This window comes from Phascolarctos cinereus, unplaced genomic scaffold (assembly GCF_003287225.1).
Source record: "Phascolarctos cinereus isolate Bilbo 61053 unplaced genomic scaffold, phaCin_HiC Scaffold_726;HRSCAF=1367, whole genome shotgun sequence".
In the NCBI taxonomy this organism is placed as follows: Eukaryota; Metazoa; Chordata; class Mammalia; order Diprotodontia; family Phascolarctidae; genus Phascolarctos; species Phascolarctos cinereus.
Genome location: NW_027556098.1, coordinates 119,379,637 through 119,393,335, shown reverse-complemented (window position 1 = coordinate 119,393,335; position 13,699 = coordinate 119,379,637). Strand labels below are relative to the sequence as shown.

The window sequence follows — 13,699 nt, the reverse complement described above, 5'->3', positions numbered from 1 at the left end:
TGGAATCCCAAACACTTACTTCCAGAATCTATGGAAGAGCTTCAGAAAATATTTCCACGAGTAAATACAATGACAGTCTACCCTATATTCAAGGAGGGATGTCAACATTGCGATCCTGAAAAAGCAGGTTGCTGTACTGAGAAGTCGACAGGCCGGGAATCCAACCAAGCTCGCACCACGGAGACAAGCAGCCCGTCTCATTAGTCAATAAACTTCACCCCTTGCCACTCACTGCTTCTCCAAAATCACCCCCCTTTCTTCTGCACTGCCCCCCTCCCCTATTCCCTTTGCTCGCCTCTTCACTCCCTGCTGCACATTCCTCTAGTTACCTCCCTTAGCGAGTCCTGCCCTTTGCACCCAGAAATTCCTTCATCCCCAACCCCGTCTATCGCTGGGGTGGGCGTGCTTAGCGAGGGGTTTCGGCGGCCAAGACACTGCGGCCCAGCTCCTGCTGTCATCGATCAGCTGAGAGACAGATCTCAGAACGAGGGATGCTCTTCCTCCCGGATTCTCCCCGGAGCTCCTCTCGCCCCCCACCATACCTTTCCCTCCTTCTCCTAAGCCCCCTTTACTCCTTCGCGCAGCGCCACCCGCTCCCCGGCAAGCCCCGGCCCTGCCAGTCCCTGCTCCGCGGCATCGATCCCTTCCCTTCGCCCCTTCGGCCCGGCCCGGCGCCGGCCCCGGCTCCAGCCTCCCTTCTCCTCCCCCTCCCACCTGCTCTCCTCCTGCAGCGTCTCTCCGCAGCAGCTGATCTCCATTCCGGCGCCCTCGGGCCGCATCGGGTTGAGGTGTGGCCCCTTGCGCTCCAGCCGCCTCGCCTGCTGTCTTGCTGGGCTCTGGGGATTCAACCGCTCCGAGGAAGCCGGAGGCCGGGCGGGCGAGCGTTCATTGGGCCAAGGCACCGCTGACACCGCCACAGCAGCTCTCGCTCCTCTGGCTGCGACGCCCCCGCTTCCTCCACCGAGGACTACAACTCCCAGCACACCGCGCTGAAAAAACTACCACTCCCGGCATGCACTCCAGGTAGTGACTCTGGCCCGGGACGCCCGTTGCGTTGCCAGCTCTCTGCTACTCCTCCCCCTCCCCCTCTCCCGCAGGACTTTGGTCTCCCAATCTCTAGGGACAGTTGACTCCGAGTCTCCAAGGTGCTTAGAAGTAGAAGAAACCTTCAGACACAAATCCACGGGCGCGCACCACACTGACATTCTTCTGTCTATACACCTAAATCTAGACTGTCCACATTGTCTACACTTCTGTACCTGGAGTGGATCTGCTGTCTCACTGATGAGTGTATCCCCCCGACAATGCAAAGCGCAGTCAGTTCTGGCCTCCTCATTCTGTGCAACTCTGGTCCACCCCAGGGATGCCCCTTAGAGGAGATCTTCCTCTGGTTCTGTTACCATCAAGGGAGCAGCACTGCAAGCCATAACGTGGCTGCCTCCTCTTCCCATCTCCCAGAGCTGAGCGGTATCTTGTGACGAGGCAGAAGGCTCTAGTACAGAAAAGGCAGAAAATAAAGTATTTCGAGGAGGTATGCAGAGCACTGGACTTGGGACGAAGAGAAGAGCAGAGTTTAAATCTCACCATTGAAATTGACTAGTTTGCATGCAGATTAAGACCAAGTCACTGGATCTGTCTGAGCCTGGGTTTCTTCCCCTCAGTAAAACTGGAAGACTTGTTAGAAAGACATATTACAAAGGCAGAGAAAGGATCAATGAAGCTAAAGGCTAAGCATTGTGTTAGGTGCTTGGAATACAAAGACAGAAACGGTCACAATCATCCAGAAGCTCACCAGGGGTGAGAGGAGATACAAGTCCACAGATACCATATTAAAGGCAATAGCAGAGGGCTGGAACACCACAGCTGTGGGAATCAGGAAGATTAGTGTGAACTGATGCAGAGCTTAATAAGCAGAATTAAGAGAACGATAGGAATAAATTTTAAAAAACCTTTATTAAATACAAAGCACTATGCTAAGAGCTAGTGCTACTAGATGGCCTGCCGGGCCTGGAGTCAGGAAAACTTATTCCTGAGTTCAAATGTGACCTCAGACACTTCCTAGCTGTGTGACCCTGGGTAAGTAACTTAACCGTCTTTGCCTCACTTTCCTCATCTGTAAAATAAGCTGGAGAAGGAAATGGCAAATTACTCAAGTCCAAGAAAACCCCAAAAAAGTTCTTGAAGAGTCCCACACGACTGAGAAAAACACCTCAACAAAAATGCAAGAGCTGAAAATACAAATAGGATAGAAAAATGGCCCCTGCCCTTAAGGAGCTTACATTTTAATTATGACAATAGGGAATATCGTCCAGAGAGGGGTGTTTGTTTGGCAAGTCTCAGGGGTTAGTAAATGGAACCACTGTGGGGAGCAGGGAGATTGATACAATTTCCAGTAGTATTGGCAGTACTGCTTTCCTCTGAGTTAAACTTAGTGATCTTTTTAAAAAAAATTTGTATCATTCTAGCCATCCTTACTGCCCCTATACCCTCTGGCCCAGGACTCCCCTCTGGAATATTTAACCCTTTCAACTGAGGAACTACTACCCTGAAACCCCCAATGCCCTGACTCATGAGTGCCTGTAATGGCCCATTCTATCTGGGCTGGCTCCAGCCTAGATGTCACTTTAACAAACCTGCCATGTGGCTGGGGTGTTCTTCTCCCCTCCCCACCCCTTCCAAAGTTGGAACCATAATCTAATCAAGAGAGGAAGGGTGGAAAGATTTCCATAGGATTTAGTACCTAAACTGAATTTGGAGGGAAGCTAGAGGAAAACTTTAAAAGGTAGAAATGAGGAGTGAGAGGCAATTTGTGTGAAGGCACAGATATAGGAGTGAGGAAAGGGGAGAGGCTGACAGGTTTGAGAATAGCTATAGGAAGGCAGTTTGGCTGGAATATCTAATATGTGAAGAGGAGTACCGTGAAACAAGTCAGGAAAGTTAGGCTTGAACCCATTTGTTGAAGGCTATTAAGGCCAGGCCGGGGAGTTTATGTTTTATCCTGGAAGCAAAATGGAATCACTGAAGATTCTGAGTATATGATTAACATAGTCATTGCTGTATTTTGAAGGATATAATTTTGCAGCTGCGTTAGGCGATGTTTGGAAAAGGAAGAAATTGGAGGCAGAGATGGTAATTATGAGGCTTTAGTCCGGGCAAGAAATGATGAGGGCTTGAATTATGACAGTGTACAGGAGAAGCTGTATAGCCTTAGCAACTGACTAAATAAGGGAAGCAACGTCGTGAAACTGAGGCACAAGGAGAATGGTGGAGTCCTCTATAGAAATAAGGACATTTGGAGGAGGGCCAAGTTTGGGGGAAAGCTAATGAATTCTATTTTGAACATGTTAAACTTAAAATGCCAATAGATCTTCCAAACGGCAGGATTCAACTGGCAGATGACAGTCGACCCGTTAAAATACAAACTCCTCCAAAGTAGGGATTACTCATTCTTCATATTTGTATCCCTAGGGCTTACCATAGTGTCTGGCTTATAGTAAGTGCTTAATAAATGCTTGTTGGTTGTGGGTTGACTGATTTGACAAAGGTGACTGAAAAGGTAAGGTGAGACAGAGAGGAGAAAGTAATGTCATTAAAGCTAAAAGAGGATGTAGTCGGTCAGAAACCTCGGAGAGGTCAAGTAGGATGAGGGCTGAGCAAACCAAGGTCACTGCAGTCTCAATGAAGTACAAGTCATTTGAGGGTCAGGCCTATGGATTCTGACCAGTCTAGTGGTTTAGACTTGTGAATGCAACTAAATGTGACAGTTCTAGAAGACATATTATTGTACGAGAGGAAGTTCACTTAATAATAGGATAGGAAGGAAATGCAGCAAAGATGAAGCTCAGATTCATTTGAATGCAGCTCCCTCCATAGGAAGAAGAGCCCAATAATCAGTTGTGTTGACTCAGGGTAGCATGGCCCACACAGAGCCTGAGGAGTTCCAACAGCTTTTTCACTGGGCTTTATGTGTTACATGACTAATATTAATTATTTTATCGATAGTAATGATAATAGCTAGCATTTATATGATCCTTTGATGTTTGTAAAGCAACTTACAAACATTACCTCTTTTTATCCTCATAACAACCCGGGGAGTTAGGTGCTATATTATCTCCATTTTACAGATGAAGAAACTGAGGCAGACAGGTTAAATGACATGCCCAGAATCACACAGCTATTCAGTAGCTGAGGCCACATTTGAATTCAGGTTGTCCTGACTCCAGGTATAGTGTTCTATAGTGCTCATTGAGCCTTAGTACTCAGGAATGTCTAAGGATTGTTTCATTGTTTTTTAAGGGAAAAACTATCCCAGCCTAAATGAAAAGGACTTCCCAATCTTGCCAGATATTGCTTCCACCACAAAAAGGCATATATGTTTGAGGTGAAGAAGAGTGAGGGGTCCAAGATTATTCCCAGATTACAACCTGAGACACTGAAAGGATATGTGTTCAACAAAAAGGGGAAAGTTCGGTGGAAGGAAGACTTTAGAGGGAAAGGTAATAAATTCAGCTGTAGACATGCTGAGTTTAAGATGTTTCTGGGACATCAATTTTGAAAAGTTTAATAAGCAATTGGGGATACAGGACTGAAGCTCAGAGGAGAGACTGGGGCTAGACATATAGATCTGGAATTCATCTCCCTAGAAAAGAAAAAAAAATCTCTGTAGGGAAAGGGGTATTTTATGCTTCTGTGGAGTCTTGATGTTCCAATAAAAAAACAAATTAAACTCTCAGGTACAGCATATCTTTAGTACAGTTTTAAGCTTAATAGCTTATGTAGGTAACCAGAAACCATTTAGTTGTACTGTATAATTCCATGCAGGGATTTGTTTGTCAGAACTTTTAGTTTCGATTCTAAAATCCATTCTTAATGTGCTAGCCTGGGAACTGGTAAGAGAGAGGCCATGTATAACTTCTGAACATTTTACTTCTCTTTTCTGTGGTTGCGTTGCTGCTTTTGTACATTGGGGCTCTTCTGTTTTCCTCCAGGTGTCTGTGAAATGCTTAAAATGAAAAACTCAAATCTCAATTCCTCTCATCAGTTATTATGACTCTGATTTCCTACCACTAGCTCAGGCACATAGTCAAGTGAAGAATTTTTTATTCTATCAAAATATATTCTTTATCTTCCTCTGGACATCCAAGCTTAGTGGTCATTTATGTTTTATTAAACCTTGGAGAGCTTTTGAGATTACCAAGATAATGTAGAGGGAAAAGAGGACCAAGGACAGAACTTTGGGGAACACCCACAGTTAGGGGGTATAATGTAGATGATGAACCAGCAAAGGAGACTGATAAAAGAGCAGGCAAGTAGTGGGTAAACCAGGAAAGAGTAGTCTCAGAAAAACCCAGAAAGGATAGAGTATTCAAGAAAAGATGGTGGTTACCATTTTCAATTTCATCAGATAGGTTGAGAAGAACTAGGACCAAGACTAGGGACCATCATATTTTGGCAATTAAGAAATCTTTATTAACTCTAGATATAAGGAAGTAAACATTAAGTTAAATTTAAGAAAGATGAAGGCTTGATATAGAATTTATTTTTTTCAGGCTAATTAAAAAAGCAGAGATACCAATCATAATCTTGCACAAGGCAAAAATAAAAGTTTGATGTGGTTTAAAAAGATAAACAGGGAAATTACATTCTACTTTAAAGTACCAAAGATACAAAAAATACCAATACTTAATATATTTATGTGCCAAATGATATCATATCTACAAATCTGAAGGAAAAGTTAATTGAATTATAGGGAGAAAAAGAGATTAAAACTATAATAGTTGGGGGTTTCAATGTGCCCCATTCAGACCTAGATAAATCTATCAAAAAAAGTAATTAAGAGGTTAAGGATCTGAATAGAATTTTAGAAAAGTTATACTGGCTAAATCTTTGTCAATTACTACATGGAAATAAAAGTGATCTATATCACAGCCGTATATAGTGCCTTTCCAAAAATGGACTATGTGCTAGGGCATAAAAACATCATAAATAAATGTGGAAAAGTAGCTATAAAAGACTTCCTTTACTGATCACAAAAAAAAATCAAAATAATAGTCAATAAAATGCCTCTAAAGAAAGGATTCAAACATAAAGGGAAATGAAATAATTTAATCCTAAAAAGCTGGTGGGTCAAAAAACAAATCATAAAAATGATAAATTCTGTAAGGAAAAGGACAACAATGAATCTCCATACCAAAACTTTTGGGATGCAGCCAAAGCAATTTGAAGGGGAAAATGTGTATCTCCACTTTTATTAACAAAAGAGAGAAAAAAGAAAAGCAGATTAATGAACTAGATATGCAAATAAAATAACTAGAAAAACAACAAATCAAAACACATCAACTAAATACCAAAATAGAAATTCTAAAAATCAAAGAGATAAACAGAATTACCAATATCAAAAATAAAAAAGGAAAATTCATCACAGATAGAGGAAGAAAAGTATAAGAAACTATTTTCCTTAATTATATGCCAACAAAAAAATAAAATAAAATGAATAAATACTTACAAAAATATCAAATACTTAGCTTATATGAACAAGAATTGAGATTTTAAATAACTCAATCTCAGAAAAATAAATTAAACTATTACTCATAAATAAACTCCTAAAGAAAAACATCCCCATAACTAGATGGATTTACAAGTAAATTTTATCAAGCATTCAAGAATTATTAATTGCAATATTAAATAAGCAGTTTGAAAAAATAAGAAAGGAAGAGATCCTACCAAATTTCTTTAATGTTACAAATATAGTCTTGATACTTAAATTAAAGAGACAAAGCAGAGAAAAAAATAGGCTGATATCCCTAATAAATATTGATATAAAATATTAAATAAATTATTAGAAAAGAGGCTTTAGTGACATATTAAGATCATATACTTTAATCAGGTTGGATTTATCCCAGGAATGGAGGATTGGCTCAATATCAGGAAAACTATAAACATATCAGACCATATTAATAACAAAAAATAAAAATCACATGATTAGATGAATAGATAATATAAAACAGTTTGACAAAAATCCAACGCAGCCTTTGTTAAAAACAGTAGAAAGGCAATGGATAAAGCACTGGCCCTGGCGTCAGGAGGACCTGAGTTCAAATCCAACCTCAGACACATAATACTTTCTACCTGTGTGACTCTGGGCAAGTTACTTCACCCCAACTACCTCACAAAAAAAGAAAAAAGAAAGAATATATTGGGGCAGCTAGGTGGTGCAGAGGACAGTGCTCCGGCCTGGAGTCAGAAGGACCTGAGTTCAAATCTGGCCTCAGACACTTGACACAAGCTGTGTGACCAGGAGCAAGTCACTTAACCCAGACTGCCTCACTGAAAAAAAAAACCCAGTAGAGAGACTAGCAATAAATGGTACTTTCTTTAATATGGTAATCATTCTGCATCTAAAACTAAAAATAAATATCATCTATAATGGAGAAATACTAGAGGCCTTTCCAATAAGATGAAGAGTACAACAAAGATGTGCATTGCTAAAACTTTGATTTGAAATAGTCCTAAGAATTATCAAGTGTTAGCAACAAAAGAAATTGAGGGAATAAGCATGTGCAAAGAGGAAATAAAATGATGATTTTTTTGCAGATGATATGGTTACTTACAGATTCAATTAAAATGAATATAAGAAATTAATAACTTGAATAAAGTAACAGTATTGAAAGTTATGCTGACTCAGTGACCCTATGGTTCCCAGCCCTGCTTGTCAATCAGTGTTGAGGGAGGTTCTGTTGGGATCACCTAGTCTGCAGCTTTTGTATTACCTGCTATTCAAGAACTACCTGGTCACCCCCACCTGTTGGTCACCTCATACCTGCTACCTGGCATATACCAACAGTTGGGGAGGAGGTGAGATGCAATGGCCCATCCTCTTCTGCTGACATGGACCTATTAAATTGTCTTTATCTCATTATGAAAGTTATCAATAAAAGCTGTCTCCATCTTGAATCCCTTGCTGATCTCTAGTGATCAGCTACCTTGACATTTTTTTTTAAATAAACTCTTTCTAATTCTCTGTCTCCTGAGTTTTACTTCATTAATTACGGCAAAAGACTGAACAAAGAATTTTCCTTTTACCAATAGGATATCAAATAAAACCACCCAAATCATCACCCTTTTTGCATATTACCAACAAACTCCAGCAGAGCCAAAAAAAGAAATCCCATTGCAAATTACTATAGAATATATAAAATATATATACCCTATTTACCTCAGTTCCTAATCTGTAAAATGAGCTGGAGAAGCAAATGGCAAACCACTCCAGTATCTCTGCCAAGAAAAACCCAAATGGAGTTACAAAGAAACTGAACAATAACACATAAAATATCTGGTAGTCCAATTACAAAGACACACATAAAAGAATTATATAAACACAATTACAAGATAGTCTTTATACAAATAAAGAAGAATCATTTATGGCTGAGCCATGCTATCATAATATAAATGATAATACTTACATAGATTAATTTACAGGTTTAGTGCCATGCCACTCAACCCATCAAAAGATTACTTTATAGAAATAGAAAAAAAAGGATAAAACAATCATCTGGAGAAGCTTTTAAAAGGCCAAGGTTCTCAAGAAAAACATGAAAAAAGTAGGAATTAAATAGACATTCTAATATTGATGGGCTATGGGACCTGGACCCCCCCCCAAAACAAAACGCAACCCTGCTCCTGAACCTTCCCACACAGCCCCACCTAGATACTCAGTCATTCTTTCAACTGTCCTTTCATTGTGGCTCTGACCCAGCCCAGCCCTTCACTGTCAGTTACCTGGATCTCGAGGCTATTTTCCAACACTTAACCCCATCTAGACCCCTTCTCTGTTACCTCAGGGCTATTGGCCACTCCTTGATCACATCCAGATCTTCCTTGATCACATCCAGATCTTCCCACACTCTTTCCTATAAAAGTGTCCATTTTTCCCTCATTAAATTGCTCAGATTCTTAAAATCCCACCCACTTCTATTGGAGACACAATAAACCTTGTTTCTGACTGAAAGAAGGCTTGAGTTAAATTCTTTCCAGGCAGACCTGTACCTTTTGCCATTGCATTTCAGAGTTCACAGCACCCTTAGACCACAATATATGGCAGACATTCACCTTTTGCCTTTTGCCCTTTCATTTTGGGGTTCAAAGCACCCCTAAAATGCAAGAGTACCAGAGCTCAAACTATACTTAAAAGCAATAATATTTAAACAATTTGGTACTGGCTAAAAACAAAACAAAAATGTTATTTCCTCAGTGAAACAGATTAAGTACAGCTGATCCAGGAAAAAGCTAAACATAGTAGCATAGTGCTAGATTCATCCAAGTGCACACACTACTAAGAATCACTATTCGACAAAAATTGATAGAAAAACCGGAAAGCAGTCTGGAAGGAATTCGATTTAAATCAACATCTGACACCTTATGCTACAACAAGCTCCAAAGGAATTTATAACCTAGACATTAATGGTAATATAAACAAATTGTTGTGGGTGGTTTGTCCTTTGTTCTCAGAGGACCATGACATCAGGAAGATGATGCCATAACTTGCAATTGACTTTGATTTGAGTGAAGGAGTACTGTGCAGTCACCAGCTTCATTCCCTCTTCCAGAGACATCTGGTTCCAGTGGCCAGACAGATCAGCACAATTGGAGATGGCCCAGTATGCAGTGGGAGACCTTGGCCTTTTTTTTTGGGGGGGGGGAGGTGTCAGGCAATGTGGTTAAGTGACTTGCCCAGGGTCACATACAGTTAATAAGTGTTATGCGTCTGAGCAGGGATTTGAACTCAGGTCCTCCTAAGTACAGGGCTAGCTGCCCCGACCTTGGCCTTTTTAAGCTAAGATCTTTCCCAGTTCTCACTTTGACTGAGGCAACCTGCATTTTCATGTGCAACCTCCATTTTCTGGCCTTTTTTGCTTAAGAAAATATTGATATTATTAATGACCTATATCATACTTTTTAAAATTTGAATACCAAACAACAAATTCTGTAAGCAGCATGGAGAGAGGGACACCTTCAACTTTAAAGTAACAAATTTTTTTTAAAAAGCATTGTTTAAGCACCTACTATTTGCCACAAATTGGGCTAAGTACTGGGGATACAAATAGAAAATGTAGATACTCCCTAGTCTCAAGAAGCTTACTTTCTAATAGGCGGAGATCCCACATATAGAGGAAATGGTGGTATATCCAACTGGTTAGGAAAGTTACTGGGATATTGGGTGAAGCCATAAGGGAGTAAGTATACAACACTCTCTTTCCAGTAACAATGACAGAATTGATTTGATTATGATTTCAGAAATAGAAGGGAGGTGGGGCAAGGTGGAGGGCATAGGCCCCTCTGTGACTAGTGAGGAGACGGCAGGAAAACCAACTAGCAATAAGGGCCACAGATACAGAATTCTAGCAATAAAATGGTTAAATCCTCAGGGCCATGGATTCTGGTCCAGGCAGCCAGATATCTGGTAAAGGGATAAGTAGAGAATGAATAAAACCATGGCTAAAGCCAAGCCTAAATACAGTGGGCTATTGAGGCAAAAAAGATTAATGAATTTTTCATACAAATTAAAAAAAAAAAACTCAGAAAAGTAACAAAGCAAAACACCTTTACAAAACAGAAATTCTGAAAACTAGAGATAAAATTGAAAATAAAAAACCTGCTAGACTATAAATAATTTTTAATTTTTAAAATTTTTTAAAATTTATTTTTAATGACTAATTTTTATTTTTAATGACTAATAAAATATACAAGCCATAAGCTAATTTGATTTTTAAAAAAAGAACAAAATCAAATGATGAAATAAACCAAAATAAATAATGAAAATGGAAGAATCACAACAAATGACAAGGACATAAAAGATATTGTTAGAAACTATTTTGTCCAATTATATGTGAACAAAACTAAAACTTTAAACAAAGTTGATGAATATTTTTTAAAGTATGGTATAAAACACCCAGAAAAAGAAGTAAAGAATTGGAAAAACAACTTGAGAGCTTCATAAATGAACTCTTAAAGAAAAAACTCCAGGTCAAATGGATTCAGATACAGGTGAATTCTATGAAAAATTAAAAGAACAATTAATTCCCTCCTGATGGAACTTATTTACAAAAATGCATATAAAAGACACCTTAACAAACTCCTTATATAAGACAAATATGGTCCTGATTCCCAAATCAAGGAAATGTAAATCAACACAGAAAAACTTAGATTAATACTTCTAATGAAGAAAATGTAAGTAAACAAATACAGAATATAAACAAATAAAATACTCAAATAAACAAAGCCTTAAATAGAGATTTCAACTCAATTTCAAAAGTAAAAATTAATAAAGGAAGGGTATGAGCTGGGGTGACTGGAAGAACAAAAAAACCAGGAAGAGGAGAGGGTTTTGGGGAGAAGATAACGAGTTCTGTTTTAGACACATTGAGTTTGAGATACCTATGAGACATCCTGTCTGAGATGTCCAAAAGGGATATGGGGGTAGAGACAGGAGCTCAGGTGGGAGCATAGGGCTGGATATATAGATCTGGGAAATATCTGCATAGAGATGATAGCTTAACATATAGGAGCTGATGATATCACCAAGGGAGCCAGTACAGAGGCCAGACCTGCATTGATGGATTGGAAGAACAGGGAGGAGTAAGGAGGTGTATAGGTTGAAGTAAAGACAAAGAATAGGTTAGGAATTATGAGATGAAAAGATGGATGGGCAGGAGGATAGGATCAGATTAGGGAATTTCAGAGTTCAGAATCATGTTACTGAATTTTTTGTTACAAGAAGAGTGATCCAGAGCTTGAGAGATTAAATGAAGTAATATACAAAGAGCTATTGCAAACTTTAATGCTCTCTTTCAATGTCAGCTATTACTACTATAATTATTTTTACATCATTTCTCTCTACTGTTCTTTGGCTTACCTGCAATTTTGATTACTTAATAATATGTGGTGACACAATTCACAGTATCATAGTAGAAAAATTAAGTTGTACAACAATCCATATTCATTGAATACCCTCTGTTGGTGTTATTTGTGGATTCTCACGAGTGCTAGCAAATAATTACATGGTCCTATGAGCTTCAAAGTCAAGCAAATAACTTCTGGGGATCAGAGAAGAATTATTACTTTGGAATACATAGGCAATGTACAGGGGATTGCAACCCTACCCCTCAACCAAAGGAATACATCCAAAACTGGGAGATAAAGTTAGTAAATGTCACCTTTGGAAACTGAAGATGTAAGGAATCATTATAAAGCAGTCAATTGTCCATCTGTGAAAGCTATCCACCATAAGGAATTATTTGAGTATTATATCTACCTTCCAGAAAGGGAAGGGAGGGAGTAGGATATTTTCAGAGAGGAGGATCTAGAATTAGCCTCAGGAATACAGATCTTCAGCCTAGTATCAGGAACAGTACCAAAAGTAACCTGAATCAATGCTAAAGCAATATAACCCAAGACATCCTTTCTGCACATCTACAAATCAATATTGCCACAATTACCCATTGTCCTGTCCTCCCTGGATTAAAGAGAAATCCTCCTGTCTGTTAATTCTTTTTTTTTTTTTGGCAAGGCAATTGGGGTTAAATAACTTGCTCAGGGTCACACAAGCTAGTGTCAAGTGTCTGAGGCTGCATTTGAACTCTGGTACTCCTGACTCCAAGGCCAGAGCTCTATCCACTGCGCCACCTACCTGCCCCTCATGTTAATTCTTTTTAAAAGTTTGTTTTTAAAATAGTGTTATTTCCCATTCCTTCTGTTTTGAAAATGTGTTTTAGATTTTAGAAACGTGTGTTGCAACTGAAGTTGATTTTTGCATCAGTGTACCTTCTAGGCTGGAGATCATGAAGGTGCTACTTAAAAGGAGATAAGGGATTTGCTTTGCCTTATCCACATTCCCTCTCTATTTGGTTTCATGCATCAAATTTTTTAAACCCAGCTATCCTGGTCACTGCCTGTTTGGTCACAGCTATTTGTGATAATAGGATTGCTTGACTGCTGAGATGGAGGAAGCCAGTCTGTTCTCCCTGGGGGGGTCAGGGTTGTAAACATCTGCTTATACATTTCGAAGGAAGCTCAGCGGAGTTCTCCTTCATTGCCCCTCAGTCACCCAAGTCCTGCTGATACTTCCTATGTAATGTTTCTCATGTCCGTCTACATTTTGAACATGATCATCTAACATCTTGTAGACTAATACAGCAACCTCCTAGATGGCTTCCTTGCCCCCAGTTTCTACCCCACTTTGAGCAATCCGCATCACTTCAATTAACTAAGTATTCTGAAGATACTCTATGCCACTGCAGCCAAAGTTCACCAAAGTTCCTTCCACGATCTATTTCTAATCTACCTTTCTTCCATTAGCTTTTAAAATCTTATATTCACTGTTGCTTAAAGATGCCTTGGGCAGCTAGGTGGCTCAGTATATGATAAAAGTACTGGGCCTGAAGTCAGGAAGACTCATCATCCTGAGTTCAAATCTGACCTCAGACACTTGCTAGCTGTGTGACCCTGGGCAAGTCATTTGACCTTGTGTGCCTCGGTTTCCTCATCTGTAAAATGAGCTGAAGAAATGGCAAACCATCCTAGTATCTTTGCCTAGAAAACCCAAAATGGCATCAAAAAGAGTTGGATATGTCTGAACAATAACAACAACAAGGTGTCTTGTAGTCTTCTTCCACTATGTTTTCTTTTTAATGTTCTTCTTGTT

At 39.5% G+C, this 13,699-nt stretch overlaps 1 protein-coding gene across 5 annotated transcripts in view; it reads right to left on the bottom strand.

Moving 5' to 3' along the window:
• The window catches only part of RUBCN (rubicon autophagy regulator), a 70,342-nt gene that overhangs the window by 53,864 nt on the left and 2,779 nt on the right, over window positions 1-13,699 (bottom strand). For 2 of the 5 annotated variants that reach the window (XM_078146750.1, XM_078146749.1), the window contains exon 1: window positions 715-975. The exons of 1 other annotated variant lie outside the window; for it this stretch is intronic. In XM_078146750.1, the coding sequence (XP_078002876.1) occupies window positions 715-779 (65 nt within the window). In that variant the 5' untranslated portion in view covers window positions 780-975. Of the gene's footprint in view, window positions 1-714; window positions 977-13,699 lie in introns of those variants that run through there. 2 more of the 5 variants (XM_020986025.2, XM_078146751.1) reach the window with 2 other exon arrangements.